The sequence below is a fragment of the Corvus hawaiiensis genome, chromosome 3, assembly GCF_020740725.1.
Source record: "Corvus hawaiiensis isolate bCorHaw1 chromosome 3, bCorHaw1.pri.cur, whole genome shotgun sequence".
NCBI lineage: Eukaryota > Metazoa > Chordata > Aves > Passeriformes > Corvidae > Corvus > Corvus hawaiiensis.
Window position 1 is genome coordinate 48,108,392 of NC_063215.1, and position 19,364 is coordinate 48,127,755.

Consider the following 19,364-nt stretch of genomic DNA (forward strand, 5'->3'; position numbering starts at 1 on the left):
CTTTTGTATTAAGCAAGGTGACAAAATGTTCCAGCTTACATTATCTGTTCATCTATTACTGATAAATGATATCAACAGGATGAAATATTAACTTTAAGTAAGGTACTTTATTAAAATTGAAAAACTATGCCTGGTAATGTATTTCACAGCACTAAGAGATACCACTATCACAATTTGTAACATATCTAACAACCATGAATGATAAGTAAACTCGGAAAGTCCAGCCCTTGTACAAAACCCACACTGTAAGTAACAGAAGTGAACACACTGTTACAGCGTCTTGCCAAGACTTTCCTCTTGAACATGTGGCTCTTTCCAGGACTACAAAATGGCTTTCTAGGACCATCTCTTTTCACACACAGAAGAAAGTCAGTGACAACTGCCTCAACAGTATTTGAAGGTGACATCTCACTGCCATCCATAACTTGACAGTATGACAGTCAAGAGAAAAAATATCCACAATCTTCTACTCATAATGTGTCAGTACAAAGATCAAGAAAAAAATACCTATGAGCTCCTACCCATAACTTGTCAGCACAAAGGTCAGGATAAGAAGTATGTATGATTAGCACTTCTTGATCTCATTACCTGGTGATTTCCAGAGCAGGTACACAGGCTCCAGGTTTGTATGCTGAGCTCCCTCTGTACTCTTTTGCAAAGATGAAGTCTTGCATGCTGGCTTTTCCTTCCAGTAACTTCATGCATTGATTCTGAACATACTGCTTGATCTGACTAATGTCCCGTGTTTCAAATAGCAGCTTGATAGAACACTCAAGTATCTTTACAACCAAAGGAGAAAGGTGAGAAAAACATGTATGTTTAACTAGAAAAGAATTAATTCCAATTAATCGAGTAAATTACATGGAAATACAAATACACTGCTTAGAAGAAGTACCAGTGGTGAACTAGGATATTACTATGACAACAGGCTGCAATCTCTTCTACTCAAAGACAAACACATTACTGGACAACTTTTTCCTTGGTTTGCCCCATCCTTCATGACATCATCCATACTCCAGCAGTAAGATTTTTTCAACAATTATAGAAATTTCCAGAGTAGGAGAGAAGATGTCTTTCCCTGCCATCTAAAATATTTTGCCATGACTTTAGTAAACCCTTCTATGTGGTTACCTTTTTTACTGGCATAAATTTATTTTAATTTGGCTAAAAATAAGATTTCCTAACTTCTTTTTAACCTCTCAATACACAGCTTAAAATAAAGAGGCCAGAAAGCATATTTTAAAGGAATTCTTAGCTGAACCAGATTTATGTGAGCTATTGGCAGACTGATCAGCATGTCTCACTCATCTGGCAGTAATACTTCCAGGTAAAGTGAACTGGATTAAGAATGGTCTTTGAGAGAACTTACATGGGCCAAGGGCTTTTAATGGGGTTTTTAGGGGATGAAAGATAAGGTGTAAAATGCAAGTCCTTGTAATGCTGTAAAAGATCTTCAGTTTATCTTTCAAATGGCTCATACTAGAAAAACAGATGAAGACTCAGACAACTCAAAAGGACTAGAAACTCTGAGAAAGGACAAAGATAAAATGAAAGAAGAAGATTGTAATTTCATTCAGGAAGAAATCTGTGAATACTTTACCTTGGAAACAGCAGGACAGGAGTCCCTTCGGACTGTCTCTATGCCTTTTGCATCAAATACTGGGTCCTTCTGGTCCAGTGTTTCATACATGTAACCCACATACCTCTTTTTAGTTTGCAGGACACATGGCAAGTAGACCTGGAATGTTTAGAAAGAAGATAGCCCAATCTGGAATATGTTGGGAATATAAGGTGACTTTGAACATAGAGGGTTTCCTAAGGAATACTGTGCTTCATTGATTTGTTTGTTGGGTTTTTCTGTTTGCTTGCTTTTTTTTTTTGTTAAATCATTACAGCTGATAAAACAGATCAAAGGACTCTTAAAGGATGGCTGAGGAAGCTGGGATTCTGTGGTGTTCCATTCTTAAATCACTTTATATTTCATTTAGCTGAAGCTCAGATGGAAAGCGACACACCATATAAACTGTTGCAAGTATACTCCCTTACTTTTCTGGATTGCATCTGTCACCATTTCTAATGTAACTCTATTATCTTTCTTTCTTATAAAGACAACTTCATTTTAAACATTAGAGAAGAAAATGTTCCTAGCAAAAGTAGTGGCTTAGAACTTCCTGTTTTCAAACTTTATCTAATAAGGAGGTGCCAAAAATCAGCTAGTATCTCCATCTGGGAAAAGTATGCTTTTTAAATGCTGGTGCTTGGAGAACAGTCTTCTCAGGAATGGATTTTTAGGATCATGGTCTCTTTGGCTTGTTTTCTCCAACCTCTTATTTCATTCTTGATTGTTTAAGTATTCCTTGAACACTTTTAAATAAAAGAATGGAAAACAATTTCCTCTTTGTAGTGTTACTAGGGTAACACCACATCTTCCTGACTCTCATGGAAGAGGGAACAGTGAGTTTAGGTTGCCTCAGGCTTACAAATTCTGAATGAACTTGTTGGGTCAGGAATGTATTTTGAAAATATCCAGACCACTTGAAGTAAAGCTAACAGGCCTGAACACCTTGCTAATGACTCTACAGTGACAAAATTCCAGCAAAATCAGTAACACATTGCCTTACTCTTCTATAAAAGATTTGTTGTGGTTAATATTTCTTCCAGAAGCCTACTGAATGGATTTCTATGATTTTTCATTTTACAGGTGTGAGTATCACAGGGACATATGCTGAAGTGTCCTAAGTCTGCCTAACAAATACATAGCAGGCTTGTAATTAATGTGCTGGAATTGGGGATGGTGAACATTTCCTCTACTAAGTTGCACACATTGATTTAATTGTAGGTATACAATACCAAACTGAGGGAGACATTTCCAAAAACTGATGAGACAGGAATTCAAACTGCCTGATGCTGCCAGCACAACAAACCACTGATGTGAAAGTAGGGAATTTTTTTTTTATTGTTCATACTGTAGTGCTCCTCTGAGAAGGTCCCTGAGGCATTAAGCAGCTTGCAATATACCCACAGAAACAGCACAGCACATGACTTGTTTATCCTTATGTACATTAGGGTTCAGAAAAATCTTTTCAACTTTTTTTCTGGTGGCTTTTTTTTGTTTGGTTGGTTTTGTGTGTTTTGTTGTTGTTGCTGGTTTTTTTTTTTTTGTATGGCACCCTACACATTTGAAGCAAAATATTTTCCTTTTACCTTTTCAAACTTCAGTTTGACAGGTTTGGGGTTTGTTGCTGTTACAGCTTCAGCAATTTCTTGACCGATCTTAAAAGACTGCTCCTTTGTGGCTCCTTTCAAGAGTACAAACATGCTACAAGAAATCAGACACAGGAAGTCAGCACAGATCTGTTCAACATAGCTCCTGAAAATTACAAGCTATAGTTTCCTGGTAGAGAGGCAGGGATGCTGCTATCAGTTGTACTCCCTTCCTTCAGCTAGAAAAGCCAAAAATCTGAGAAACTTTGGTGTTCAGCATGAGATGAGGAGTGCCAAAGGGCTGATGAATGCTGTGACTATCTGGTGAGGCAGGGAATGTGACTGTTCCCAGGCAGTGCAAAACTGGAGTTCCCAGGAAAGAATTGTAAAGAGCTCTGGTACGCCATTTTTCCCCCACTATGGGCAGCAACAGGATTTTACTTCCTTCCTCCAACAATTTTTTTTAAAATGAAGCCACTATGAATTCAGTAGCTTTGAAATGTCAAGTCTTTTATCAGATCTGGCTGAAGTCAGTCACTAGATTCACAGGTTATTAAGAAAGGACAGCCAGACAAGCTTTGTTTCCCAATGGCTGAAAAATTATCCAAGTGTGGAACAGAGATGAATATGTCTAGAGCATGGCTATTATTTAGATGAAAGACTGACTGAGAAAATGTATGTCAGGCAGCTTAATAATATCTTTGTATGCTCTGGTGGCTGCTTTTGCATTGTATCCACTTCTGAAGCTTAAAACAGTGCCTTCCTCGAGGTGCAATGCCTACTGTGTTGTAAGTACTCTATTTTCCAAAATAAAAATGGCATCAGAAACAGGCACAAAAAGAATAATTTGGTCAATTAGATTTATATTAATTCACAACTGAAAAAATATTTCCCCTCCCCCCTTTCTGTTCCACATAATTTTCAAAAGAAAGGAAACCTTCAAAGTGCTAAAAGAAATCCAAGCAAACTCGGTATTAGTCACTTTGCATATTCAGCAAAGACAGTAAGCAACATCCAAAGAAGATCCACATGCACTTTTCAGGATCACAAATCTGCCTTGTTGAGACAAAAGCAAAATCTATCTATGAAGAACTACTATGATTTTAAAACATTATAGGAAGCAGACCATGAATTACCTGTCTGTATCACCATATACAACACGAGCACCCCATTTTTTGGTATCATTCACCAGTTTAATGGCACGCTCCAACGTTTCTCTGGCTTTGTGGACAATGCTGTCTCCAATCTGCAAAGTTAAAGATAGATGGAAAATCTTTATTCTGCTGCTAAACCATATACTAGGTTTTGGTAAACACAGTCTAACAGTGCTTGATCTTTTTATGAAAATTACTGTATTGAGACAATATATTTTATTTCATGGTTTAAATACATATAATAAATAAAAAGGTTGCTTAACTTACCTGAAAAAAAGGACTAAAAGGAAAATGATAAAAAATTATTAAGTATTAAAATAAAGAAAATATTGTTTTAAACTTCTTTAGAAGTATTAAAAATCTAAGGGGCAAGACAAGACTGCTCAGGATCATTTTCTCTAGTTTTTGGATTCTGGTGATTCCTATGAAAACTGTGAAAAAGCTACAATGTTTTATTTCCACTATTAGAAGTATAATCCAATCTACCTTTGGAAACAGTTCTACAGAAATGCCAACTCCAAATGCTCCTCTATGGGAAGAAGAAAAAGAAGACCTTTATATTTTTCTAGATGATCATAAATAAATCCTAAATTGCTGATTTTCAGTACTACAAATGAAAACAGCTTTTCTGAAAGTATTTAATTTGTTTCAAATAATAATATTATGTTATCTGACTAGCATCTTTCCAACATTTTTATCTGCAATCCTTACCTCAGTGCATGGCATTCTTCCAGAAAAATTAGCAGCAGTATAGCCAAAAGTAAAATTGGCTATATATTTAAGACCCAACTGACGAGCTTCAAGCATTCGAGTCACAGCCTTGTCATGCTTATAAGCCTTCATTGACTGTTTCACCATTATCCTGGTCTTCAAAATTTCTTCTAGCATCCTTGGCAGCACACCCTTTCTTACCGAAGGCTGCCGGAAAGGGAACAAAGGAAAACATGGTGTTAAAGAGCCCAACATAAATAGTTAAGACTAAAATCAAACCCAAGAAATGTTAGTTAACCACTGACAGGAAGACAAATTAGCAAGATGCCCTTGCCACCAACAGTTTGGCTTTTCCCACAAATATTACAAGGAACCTAGAATACAGGCAAAGTGCTTAAGGACAGAACAAGCAGCTTTTTGTTCTTTGTATTCATCAGCCCCGCTAATGCAAAGTTCAGATAACCTTATCAACTAAAATGGGACTTCAATATTTAGCTGTTAATTCTCAAAGTATTAAATGCTGAAGGAACATTATATTTTAAAAATTCTGCAAATATTCTTTACTAAAAAGTTTTTGTTTTACATTAAATACATGTATGCTGGTGACTGGCTAACTATTTGCAACAGCTCCAGGCCATATTCATTACATACCAGCCAGGAGGACACATAACAGAATGAGAACAATAGAAAGCAAGTCGGGGAGTTTCATGTCCCAAATCACTACTTTTTCTAAGACAGCATTCTGCTCTACAGGCAGGACAAGAATGAATTGCTGCACACAGATAATTACTGTTTGATCCCCAAACTGCACAAGTAAAATAGTTTAATTATAGATTAAATAAGCCTTCAGTATAAAGGAAAGCATAAAGAAGTTTTACTTCCTGAACTGCCAGAAGTTCAACACTTCGACAAATACCAAAACATTGTGAAATGAGAGATTGAACCTCCCCTTTTTGTCTGCTCTTAATGCAGCAAAATATAAACTACAATATCAGTTTGATCTTAAGCTAGTCAGCCAACAGGCAGTGAAAATCCTGTCACAGAGCACTAATATCATTACCTTGACAAAAGCTACTCCACTGGGTGACACTGTGATATCGTGCCTAATCTGGTAAAGTAAGTCAGGAGGTACTCTCAGAGATGCACAGCCAAATTTGAATGCATCATACCTAATAAAGAGAAAATTCATATATGAAGACAATTCATTCATTTACAGCCTAATCAAGCAAAAGCACCAGCTCACATTAAAATGCTGATAATGCCAGCAAGGACAGAGTAATCTCAGGTATAAATGAACCTAACATCCTTTCAAATTTCTTAGCTACATACAAAAGGTTCTAGGAACAAAGCAGTAATAAATAGCTAAATTCCAATGCATGCAAAATTTATCAATTCTGCTCTGTGTTATGAATTATTACCAAATACTGAGTTAGTGGAGGCACATACTAAATACTGTAATCCCCTATGGAAACTGTGCATGTTTACCAAGTACCACACTGCACTTTCTTCCTACAAATTCAGAATTTCAAATCAGAAACTTGAAAACCTGATGGTGACACCCAGCAATTATTGCAGGTATCTTTCCATTCTTCAAAATACTGTTTATATTATAGAGTAATTACGAAGAGCAGTGAGATCTTTTTCCAATTAACAGAATAACTGTTAAGCTCAATAAAAGATGCTACAAAGAATAACTAAATTGTACCTTTTAATTTTTAGTAGTTAGAACCAGAGTGAACTACAACTGATACAGGAACTATCCTAACTCATTAAGGAATAACCCCAGTCCAGTCTTGAAGACAGATGGTGGATTTATATTAATTTTAACTTATTCTGAAGCAATAATAAAAACCAGCACCATGACAATAATCAAAGAGGTGTACATACACACATGCACAGAGCTGTTTTGGGGGGGTTTTATGAGAACAGAGTCTAATTCTATATTTAATTAAAAATACATATTGATGTGTATATGTATGTGTGTGTATACACATATGCACACACCCACATGGTAGATTTTTATCACTGGTATTGTGTAACAGAAAATGGTGCTATTCATACGTGCCCACTATTTCCAATGGCAACCAGGGGTTCTCGGTACCTCAGAAAAGACACTCAACACTCAAGTCTCTATGGAATCAAAGCTTGTGAGAAAACACTAACAACTTACTTTCCTAAGTTTTCAACGTGTCCCAGGCAGGTTGAAAAACAGTAGTTGTATGCTATGACAATGGAAGGATATAAGGACTGGAAATCCAAGACAAGAACAGCGTTGCTGTAGAAGCGAGATTCTGGCTCCATTATCAAGGGAACACATTGTGGGGCTTTCATCTGAGCTCGCTGCTGGACACTGGGAGTCACAGCAATGTAGTTCATTGGCTTTGCAATGCGCAGCATCACAGACTCCACACGGTACTGCAAAACAGTTCAGATAAAACCATTATCATTTAAAAATGCAGAACAAACGTGTGTATTAACCGGTGCAAATACAAGCTTACACTTCCTGATTGAAGTACAGATAACTAACTACTTTTCCAAAATAAATAGCCATGTTCTTAATGTATATTTTAATTGTATTTTATATCACTAGATCATCTTCAGGTCCCTTCCAACCCTAACCATTCTATGATCCTGTATCACATATAGTGGATTTTTCCATGTGCTTCCTCTTCATTCCGCCCTAATCCTAGAAAATTGAGTACTTTTAATTTTTATCTATGGAAAAAATAAACATCCAACAGGCTTCAATAATACATGTGGATGGCCATGCTACAGTCAGTGAATGAGCATTTGCTCAACTGTAGTACTCTTAGATTTGCAGATCACTGAAGAAAACAAAGTATAATATGCAGTAAATGCACTGGGTATCATGCTTTCTTCCTGATACCACAAGTAGAACAGGAAGCATAAAACAGCAAACACCTTGTTCAAGACATGACAAAATGTAGCTGTAAACAAGTGAAAAAAACCCCAGCCCTATTTATTTATGTATTACTCAATGCTTTAGTAAAGGCTTTACAAGCCCGAGTGGGCTTCACTGTGTCCATTAACAATAAAAACCAAAACAGCTGAAAACTATATACATGGGTGGCAAGGGACTGAAAATCACAAATATCGAAGAACAAACCTACATAATCCTAAAATCTTGTGCTTTTTAAGAAACTAAATCACTATTAAAGGCCATCTGCCTGACATACTATGTATTCATTCACTGTACTGAATGGGTTAGATATAATTTCTTTAACCTTGAAGTTATAAATGAACTTACAGAACCAACAGTTTTAACAAGACCCTGCACCTTAAAAACAGGTTGGGGTTTGAGGTGTAGTTAGGGAGCAGCATAAACTGCCACTGTTGCCTTGCACTACTTGCACACTAATTGGTGTCCAGTGATAAATTGGGATGTGTGACAAGATGGTCAGGGACTGGCTCTGGCAAGAGATAGATTGTGGGGTTTTTTCCCCGAGTTTTCATAGCATCATAGAATTTAGGTTGGAAAAGACCTTTAAGATCACCAAATCCAATGTTAACCCAGCACTGCCAAGGACCACATCTACACATTTCTTAACTCCAGGGGTGGTGACCCTGGACAGCCTGTTCCAATGACTGACCATCCTCTTGGAGAAGAAATTTTTTTAATATCCAATCTAAACCACCCCTGGCACAAACTGAGGCTATTTCCTCTTGTCCTATTGTTTCTTTTTTGGGAAAAGAGACTGACCTCCACCTCACTACAGCCTCCTTTCAGGGAGTTGTAGAGAGTGGGAAGGTCCACCACGAGCCTCCTTTATTCCAGACTAAACAACCCCAGCTCCCTCAGATGCTGCTCACAGGACTTGTGCTCCAGACCCTTCACCAGCTTCACTGCCCTTCTCTGCACTTGCTCTAGCACCTCCATGTCCTTCTTGTAGTGAGCAGCCCAGAACTGAACACAGGGTTTGAGTTGTGGCCTCACTAGTGCTGGGTACAGAGCGACAACCTGGTGCTGCTGGCCACACTGTTTCTGACAGAGGCCAGGATGTCACTGGCTTTCTTGGCCACCTGGGCACAGCTGGCTCATGTTCAACTGCAGTTGACCAGCACCCCCAGGTCCTTTTCCTCCAGGCAGTTTTCCAGCCACTCTTCCTGTAGCCTGTAGCCCTGCATGGGGTTGTTGGGAGCCAAGGGGAGAACCCTCATAGAGCTGGCCTCAGCCCATTGAACCAGCCTGTCCAGATCCCTCTTTAGAGCCTTATTAACCTCCAGCAGATCAACACTCCCTCCCAACTTGGGAGTTGTCTGCTAAGTGACTAAGGGAGCACTCGATCCCATTGTCCAGATCATCAGTAAAGATATAAAACAGGACTGGCGCCTCTTGTTTGCTGCCCACACTGAGTGCACTGGTGCAGGTGCACCTCAGTTGGGCTATTGATCCTAACACCTTTTTGAGGGGGGGGGAACCCTAATCCCTACATGACTATTTTCAGGTCCATCTGTGGTTTCTAACACATCAATAATCCTTTTGTCTTTGCTGCCACATGGATCTCCACCCTCTACCTCCACTGAGACAACAGACCAAAAGACTTTGCTAGGACACTGTTTCTCAACCACTGGTATGATGCTCCCAGCTTTACCTCCAGTGAGCCTGGTCTTATTCCTTTCTCCCTTGAAATTCAGTTTAAAGTTCTCTCAATCAGCCCTGCTGACTCCTGTGCAAAAATCAGCAAGTTCTTCCAACATTTGACTAATTATCTGTATGCCTATGACCATTTCTTGTTAGATTTGTTTAGTCTACTATGAAAAATTTGAGATGGCTTAATACAATAAAATAAAATGATTTTTAAAAGTTATTGTAAAACTCAATGAGAGATACAAATGTGGAAAAAGAAAATATTGGAAATCTGTTCTTACTATTCCATTTTAATGTGTTTTTTAGCTAAGGAGCAGTATCTTCATAAAAGGTAGTGATTCTTCTGTGTGAAAAAAATTATTTGAGGTGACTGGGAATTGTTGCAAGTGCCGTTTTTGTGATCTAGAAAGTTTCAATGGAAACAGAACATACGTGCACAGAAGGGAAGAGAAAAGAACAGTCAGGATAGAAAATGCAGCATGCTTCTGTTGCTCACTCCCACTCACAGACATCTGAGAAAATGACAGGCAGAACAGTCTTTGTGGGCTGCAATCATGACAGTTTAAGCATATCTATCTTGGCAGTATGCCGGTCCCACACTCCCTGTCCCTAACTGTGCATTTCTCTTCCCTTGCTCCAACAGTGGTATTTTCTGATAATATGGTAAACCAGATCGGGGAGCTAAACTGGCAAATACCTACTGAACACTGCCATGGCTCTGCTGATGGTGCCTGCCAGCCTGCTCCCCTTTTCCCCCAAATATAGGGTCATTACCAGCAAGACCAAGAAGAATCTGCTCTGAGTCAAGAGATGACACAGGCAACTGCAGTCAAAGGAAAAAAGGCGGCAAAAGTTTTTTAATAGGATTGAATTGTTCAGGAAACTGCAGCTTCAGACACCCGTATTTGGCTGGCTTATGGTAAGAGAAGAGCTAACACTTGACCGAGTAGCTGACTCTCATTTCAGGTGCTGTTCAGCTCTCACATGTAGCCATGAAAGCAGTAGAGGTAGCCTAATCACTCAGAATCTTGGCAAGGAAAGCCTTTGGTATTACTGGAGACTGCTGGGCTCTCAAACAAAGCACACATCTTGCTTCCTTTTCCCTCTGATGTTGGTATCAAAATAATAGAACCACAAACATCTTGCATGACACGTATTTAATAAAGCCAGAGCCCTTCTTGTCTTACTGTAAAATCTCACCTAGAGGTCTGCTGCACCAGAATTGTCCCTTAGAACATATTCAATGCTGTTTTGTCTGCCCTGGAAGAAACTAATCTCATCTTTCTAAAACATGCTTAATTATATTTCTTAGTGTTTTAGAAAGCACTCATTTTCAGACTCATTTAAGTGTGAACAATACCAACTCACAGGGAAAGCTTAGTGCTCCTGAAGTCAGTAGAAGAGATTCACACGTATGATTACATTTGGGGAACTCCATTTTTAAGTTATTTTTAAACTCTGAGACTAGGCAATTCAAAAGCAGCAATAATAGATTGAATAGTATTCTTTATCTTTCAGTTTCGTGTTAATTCATGTTAACAGTCTTCTGTGACCCTATGAAAATACACATATGGACTGAGAAGATGCCGAAGAACTCGAACATTTTGTAAAAACTATTTTGGTTTTGTGAAGTATAAGGAGAACAAAGTCTTACCTGGGAGCCTCTTGTTAATACATGTAAGAACTGAATGCCAAAAAGTCTCGCCATTTCACTTGTTCTGTCAATCAAATCCAGTTTGTCTAACAACAGAAGATTCCCACGAACCCGGCTAACGTAATGATCAACCACTTTCCATCTGTGAGAGTGAACACCTCATTATAAACAATCAGAAGAGCGCTGCTCTTTCTACTAAGCCAAATGTATTTTTATGGTAACTTGTTAAAAACCAGCAAATAAAAATTTCCTCTAGAACATTTTCATACAGCTCTTTCAAAAGTGTGGTGTATATAAATATACATTTATGTATCCTAAAGATGTACACAGAATGTGTTACAGCAAACTACAGTTAAGGCATCTCGCAATGATATATTACATCCTGTTCTCCTCACTGCCCCAAAGGATTACCAAAACAGAAACAACTATCTCCTCATCTGTTTACATGCTTTTTAACTGAGTGGACCTTTGTGGAAACATCTTTCTGTATTAAGAATGCCTATCACAGCTGAACATGAATTCATAATTTGAGCATAAACGACATTTCCACTTAGTTACAAGGTTCAACTTTTACAAAAAATTTGTGTATGTCACGAACAATGTTCAGATCAATACTCAGTTTCATGAATTGTTCATATCACACAATATCAAATTGCTTCAAGAAGAGTGAAGCTGAATGTGATACATGTCATATGAAGGTATTTTTAAGCAGCTATAGCTCCTGTCTTAACATCTTGTGTGCTGTTTTGTACTACTTTTAAGCCTAGCTTGCTTGACATGCACTCTGAAGTGAAACAAAAGCCTGACAGTTCATTAAAAGTCTTTCTGATGAACATTATATTTAAAATAAAATAAAGACATTACAGAACTTCAAAATAGTACATCTATTCAGATATGTTCAAAATGTAACTGAAATATCTTATTGTAATATTGAGGGTATAACTATGTAACAGAACATCCAAGTAAACAAGTTCATGTTGCTGCATATACACTGCACTAGTGCCTGAGCTAAATTGATTATTTCTTCCTATGCTGATTTTACCTTCCACCTATCCATTGTTAAGAATCTGGCCTTAAAAACAGTTAACAAAATGGATTAATAGATCATTACCTGTAGACATCTGCCTTATTGTCAAACCAATCAGACAAAACTCGGAATGTAAATAAAGGAAAACGATGATGGAGAACATGGAAGCCCACGTTCTCAAAAGTGTAATTCGTTAGATTCACCTAGAAAAACACAGCAGACATGTCAAGATGCATGATGGCTGTCATAATCAAAAAATCTCTACTTTTCAAAAACTGCAACAACTGCATTTATTAACTTTTATTAGTATTTTGTTAAAAAAGCTAATATTTCTTCTTAGAAGTCACTAACTATTTACAAGTCTGGAAAAAGTATCCCTTATCAGTTGAAAAGACTATGCAGAGCTACGTAGTTCATAAAGATCAGGTCTGAACTTGGTCAGAAGAAGATTTGTAAAGACTGGGCTGTTTGAATATTAAATGTAAAGTTATAAATGGAACAAAAAAGAAAAGAAAAAAAAGAAGAGTAAATCTGACATCTTAAAATACGTTCAAGTACTTAATGTAGTAAAACCACCATATTAGACAAATTCCTAAAACGAGTTGTTCTCAAAACCCACAAATCAGTGAAAAGGAGTATAATTAAGAAACACTACTGAAAAGTAAGGGCTTCAGTACTTTACAGTTTAGCGATATGCAAAACCCATTCTCACAAACTGGCAAACTACTCTATTTGAAGAGGTGTATAAAGAAAAAAAAATCTAGAAGTTACACAATTTACATGAAACTTTCAACAAAGTCTGCAATAATTAGAAAACCCAGTAAGTCAAAACATTAATCTTTTAAAAAATTTACCTCATGTCTCATCATTCTCCAAATATTCAAGACAATTCGCCCAACAATATTTATTTCACTCATTGTATCTGCTCCATATTCATCCAGCTCAGTGGCAAATCTGTTCTCTTTCTTTTCATCTAAAGACATTAAAAGAGAATATATTTACACAGGTTATAGGACAGTCAAGACCAGATCAAGCCATTCCTCTTTCAATTTGTGCTCTCTAGAAAAATAAGAATTCATAAAGATTACTACTGATTCCACAAGAATATTTATTTACCAATCATCCACTCAATCTCTAAATGGAAGTCCTCCAGGTTTTTCTGCTCTTGCCCTTTGCAGAGAACCCTTACTTCAGTTTCATTGAAATAATGTCCAAGGCAATATATTCTCCGTAGTGGATATATTGGTTATGCAATGCTGAATGTTACTTGAGAGTTAGCTGCACATACAGTAGTGCACAACATAAAAAAATTACAATAAGCAAAAGTGATTTCTGCCCTAAGGTGTTTATAACTCAGGGCTTTACTTGCAATGATCTTACTCCAAACCAGGTCATGGAAGAGAAAATGCAGTGTCTTTCATACAGTAAAAGCAACCCCACTGCAGTGAGTGCAGGTAGACATGAGTTCTGGATAGCAGAGGGAGAAGGAAATAGGAAGGAACTGATGCAGATGCAGCACTCTACATCTTTCTGTGAGACAGAGGTGACTAAAGTACAGAAATATATCCTCTTTTGTCATCCTTGATTTTTGTCATGCTTTGGAATACTACAGCACAAGAGAAGACAGTCTTTTTGGTATACATTTCTTTAAACTATCTCTTTTTTCAGTCATTGTAAGTCTACAGTTTTGGTGTTCCTTCCAGAGTTTACATAGATGTTTTTTAAAATGTACCACACAGACTAAAATCCATTACGAAAACACACCGATCCTCAGTCTTATTTCTTACTAGTTTAATGGAAGAGAAATCACTTCAAGGCAATTTCCCCACAATTCTAAATCCACCCATTTTTTAACTACTGGTTGCTTTGTATTCTGCCACCACTCATTTATCAGGTACAGCACAGCCTGTACAGTACCCTGCTAACAAAAAGCAGAACATTTTGGACAGAGTGTGTAGAAGTGTGGATACAAACTGTTTTGCAATAATGATCAGAGCTAAACAATTAGATCCTCAGACAGCCATGAAGCACATTTACGCTTGATGACAGAAGCAAAAACTGCCTGAAATGCTGCAGAACTGCTGTGAAACAACATAATACAGACTAATTTTGTATGTTGTTCTTCAAATGTGTACCATATTAATTAAAATATGATTAAGAAAACCTATTTGTCATTTACTAACCTTATCAATAAATCACAGATCCTTGACAAAATTGAGCAGACCTTTTGTACACTTCACCAAAATGCATAGCATCTTTTTAACCTCCTTATTGTTTCAGATTTTTAAGGAGGAAAACCGCAACTTCTTTTTCCATGTCTGGATGGAAAAAAAGGCCCACCAAGTAGCAACATTTTTTCTTCTGCTTTTCTTCACTTTCACATGCTGGATCTCCTGTGAAAGTGAGGAACTTGTATTTCCTTTCCCTCCATATTTTTTTTTTATTGGAAGCAGAAAGTATTGGTTAGTTTTACTTTCTGCAGTGTCATCCCAGTTCTCTTCTGACTTGTTAGGGGAGATTTCCCATAGTAAGTTTGCTTCACGTGTTGCTGGTAAAAACAGGCAGCAAAGTATAATGTGGTCACCAGAGAGACCCACCCACCGCCTGATGAACCAGACTGCCTGCGATGAGCACCACTATATTACAAAAACCTGCACTACTCCACAACTGGGATGGGAACTATATCACCAGAACCATGTAAGCCTCTTTGGAAACTATGTTGTTAAGAAGCAGAACTGGACATCCCTCCTATCTTTCAAGTGCATGAGATGAAATAAAAAGAAGTCTCCTCTTACCCTCTCTTACCCACTCCCTTTGAACTGTGATGCAAAGGAGGAAACAGGAGGCCACAGTGCGCACAGAGAAAATGCCACTATGCACAGGCACAGCACTCACTGTTCTTGTGATGTGTCCTAACGACTTATGAATAGTTCACTTGTAAATGGCAGAGGCAGCACCAGACTCAACCAATAAAGCAAAACCAGAGAGAAGTCCAGATTTCTTTTTGTTAAGTGAAATCACAGGAAAGGGAAGGAGAAGTCCCTTCCATCTTTATTTCGACAGGAAGAATGAGGAGCATACTGCTTAAAGGAGCACTTCCTGTTCTGAAAATACAGCATATGAAGAAAGGAGAGAAATATGAAGCACAGGGGTTGGAAATGCAAAAGGAACACAGATGGGGTCAAAACCATGGACAAGGAGGCCACAAAGCAACAGAGAACACAACTTGCATGTATATGGTCATGCATGCAAGCCCACACTTACAGTATGACATTTTTGGGAAGAGCTCATCAGTGTAAACATTTTCTCATTTTTCTCCTGCAATTCTGTCAAAAAATAATTACTTACCTTAAAATAACACCAATTCTTAGAAGCATTTTTAAGTGTTATGTATTCCACTTCTGAGTGTGCATCTACCAGTTGGCACAGGAACATCTGCACTACAAATACCAGTGCTGTGCAGACTGTGTCTATGCTCTGCATGCACAGGTTGGGGTTTGAGGTGTAGTTAGGGAGCAGCATAAACTGCCACTGTTGCCTTGCACTACTTGCACACTAATTGGTGTCCAGTGATAAACTGGGATGTGGATGTGGATAAATTGGGATCTTGGGATGTGTGACAAGATGGTCAGGGAACTCGAACTTCCTGTCCAAAAATGTTAAGGGCTACAATCCTGGTTTCCTTCACTAGAACTGACCCATGTTGTGTGGGACTTCATAGTTGTAGGGAAGGAAGCCTGACTGTGAAATACATGAGGATATTACCATTAGGAACCATAAAGTTCCCTTTCTTCTTTGAGGACCCATTCATGTGTATCCCAAAATCAGTAACTTGAGGAAGAGCTTATGTCAGGAAGATGGGTACTATTAACAGCTTTGCTGATCTGTTTGGTTCTGCATCAACTAAAGTACAGACAGAGCTGTCCTGCAAGATAAGAGCTGCAACAGCCTTTAAGAATAACAGCAGAGGCACATGTCCCAAACTGAAGCGATTGTTCAGCCATTCTTCTACAATAGAGCAGTACATCTTCGTGATCTTTGGAGGTTTTAAGAAACCTCTGACTACAACACTTAACTATTCCTCTTACCAAAGACATTGCAAATCGTAAGATGTAATGGGTCAAAAATTTTTCTGAACATGATTCAGTACCTCTGAAGACTGTACCTAGAGGCATTATTCTGCAACTAGTATATCATCTCAATTTAAGCCATCAAAGGAATTGCATAACAAGGTTCATGCAATCAGTTATTATTCCTGAAGAACAAATTTGAGAGCTTTGTGCTGAAGAAGGAAACTTGTGAGCTTTGATGGTCTATTCATATTTAAACTATCATGTGCTCCTGTTTTCATACATAAAGTATTTTAAAATTCACCAAAGTCCAATTGCCAATAAATTTCAGCTGAAGATACAATTTTTTTCTTGTATTTTCTTGTCTCTGGGAGGACTCTATAACTCAGTTCTTTTCTAAACATGTTACAGGTATTGAAAGCATCAAAAGAGTATACAATCATTTAAACCTCAAGGAAGGAGCGTGTGAACATAGTGCTTCTAAAACATCGTATTTTCCTGGCCAGGCACACAGGAAAACTACACAAAAGATGACTCCTGTGCTGGGTATGCCCAAACATTCAAGTAGCCCAGTGTCAGGTTCTGTCATGGACTCAAAGGCAGATGCTTCAAGATAGGGGAAGCAGTTATTGATACTCTCTCTACAACTCTTCCAGCTTCTAACCACTTGCAGCTTTCTGGTCCAGACCTTGTTTTCACATATATCATAGATCCCAATGGATTTTTTTTTGCAAGAATTTATCTCCTTTTGAAGCAATGTACACTTTAAGCATTTGTACTATCTCGTGACAAGGAACTCAAGAGTTCAACAATGAAGAGATTAAAAATCAACTTCTATTCTGTATCTGCCACTTGCAAGCTTCACTTGATTTCTGGTTCTTGCATTGGAAAAGACCATGAAAACCCAATCTCTATTTCCCTTTACATTCCTCAAGATTTCATAGGCTTTTACCTTTCCTACACTGTTTTGTCTCTTCTGGAATCCCAAAATACTAAATTACTAGACACCTTTGGATTATCCTTCTCATCTTTACCAGTTCTCCTATATCCACTTTGATGGGGGGAAGGTTATGAGGAGGCTACAACATCAGTATTTGAGGTACAAGCACACTACAGATTTTTACATTTTTTACATTTACATTCATTGCTTTATATTTTCCTTGCTCCATAATTCCTAACATTTGCTTTTGCAACCATTACAAAGCAACAGGCTGAAGTTTTTAATAGAACAATCACAGTAAAGCACTTCTTATTTCATGGCTATTTAACTTCTGTACAGATCTTTGGCAAGAGTCCTGACAAAAGCAGTTTTTTCAACTATTTTCATTTTTAAAATATCCCTCATCCACATCACCTTGATGACTGTAAAGAGCTACAACATATTTTTGAGACAGTTTTTAATTTTGCAAAGTCATCCTGACTCTTCTCGGGTGCGACAGCACATTTATTTAGCTGTTCACTAACTCCATTCTTCAGAATGGTGGCTTCTATTGATTGGCTAAGTACAGACACTAGGCTTACCATTCTCATCCAAGTTTTCTTGCCAGTCTAAACAGACTTTTTTCCAAATGTTGGAGGAAAGCATCAGCACTTGGGGACAATAAAATTTGCCCAAAATACAAGAATGGGTATTGAAAGTGAGGATTTTATTACAAAGCTGCTCTCCAGAACAGTTGCTACTCAGGAGCATTTTTATGTCCTTGTATCCCAGCCAGAGAAACCAAAAATGATGATTATGGTAGGTACTCTGAATGACTTAAGCCAAGGAAAGCAAGAGAAGGTTTGGTAGCAGAAACACCTCAAAGAGCTGAAAACTTAACACACAACTACAGAATATAAGTCCAGGTTCATGAATACAGGACACACACAGAAGTGGAATACTCCAGGAATTTGTAAATTCAGAAAACACCAGAATCTCATTGGTATTCCTAATTTTTTTTTGGTGTGTGGGTGTGATTATACTGTAACAACACAGGAGCAAGAACAAAAAAAAATGAGGCCTATCTCAAGAAATACTCTGTATTTATTTTTTTAATTTGTTCATAGATTTCAGTTTGCTTCTACTAGAACTGAACTGAAGCCCTATACAATAACTTACCTGGCACACGAGAAATCATCTGGCATAAATCAACATTCAGTGCAGCAGCCCTCTGTAAGAGATAACCCCAGGAATGCATCTGGACTTCATAGCCTAACAAAATGTCTGGGTCATATCTAGAGAGGTGGGAGGAAAAGAAAAAATGAGCTTCATATCATTTAAGAAAATATTTTCCATGAACAGAATATAAACAGGATTGCATTCAAATCATGTTGAGTTTAAAAAAGACGCAGTCACAATCGGTTTCTATAAAAGCAGCATCTGGACTAGGAGACAATATTTAAAACAGGCAATCTCTTAGGATTTTTAGTAGCATTCAACAGCAAAAATATTTAGAAAGAATACTTTCACTGGAATTTTTTTTTTACATACTTCTATTATTTCCGTCTTTACAAATAAAGAACAAAATTGAGGTCTCATCAGGTTTTATTGATGGAATCAGGAGGTATCAAGCATAAACTGAAACCTAGCTACTGGCATGAGACAGATGTGCAGTGAAATATAGTCATGCCTATGGAACAGAATTTGCCAGTAGGTTAACTGGAATGTTTTACAAATAATAATGTGTTATGCATACTGAAGTGTAGCTTTGAATAATAAGAGGGAAGTTCAGGTCCTAAATGATGACCCTTTATAGGGAGTTACAATTTGTAGTTGAGTGAGAGCTGTCTAAACTGAAAAGCAACCATATCTACCAGTTTTCTTTAAATACCTCTTTCTTACGACTACCTTCTTCCTAAAAGATACAAGAAAAATTCCTTTTATGCTGTACCTCTTTCCAGCTGGAAAATCTGACTGGCTCAAGTATGACAAAAAGAAAAGTCAGAATTGACTTCT

The 19,364-nt window shown here is 37.7% G+C and overlaps 1 protein-coding gene across 1 annotated transcript in view; it reads right to left on the reverse strand.

Moving 5' to 3' along the window:
- The window catches only part of REV3L (REV3 like, DNA directed polymerase zeta catalytic subunit), a 118,085-nt gene that overhangs the window by 5,099 nt on the left and 93,622 nt on the right, over positions 1 to 19,364 (reverse strand). Inside the window, exons 19-29 of the mRNA XM_048295958.1 lie at positions 18,528 to 18,643; positions 13,214 to 13,332; positions 12,444 to 12,562; positions 11,333 to 11,474; positions 7,240 to 7,484; positions 6,130 to 6,238; positions 5,070 to 5,276; positions 4,341 to 4,450; positions 3,205 to 3,319; positions 1,601 to 1,738; positions 589 to 779 (exon numbers count right to left, since the gene is read on the reverse strand). Of these exons, the coding sequence (XP_048151915.1) occupies positions 589 to 779; positions 1,601 to 1,738; positions 3,205 to 3,319; positions 4,341 to 4,450; positions 5,070 to 5,276; positions 6,130 to 6,238; positions 7,240 to 7,484; positions 11,333 to 11,474; positions 12,444 to 12,562; positions 13,214 to 13,332; positions 18,528 to 18,643 (1,611 nt within the window). The remainder of the gene's footprint in view (positions 1 to 588; positions 780 to 1,600; positions 1,739 to 3,204; positions 3,320 to 4,340; positions 4,451 to 5,069; positions 5,277 to 6,129; positions 6,239 to 7,239; positions 7,485 to 11,332; positions 11,475 to 12,443; positions 12,563 to 13,213; positions 13,333 to 18,527; positions 18,644 to 19,364) is intronic.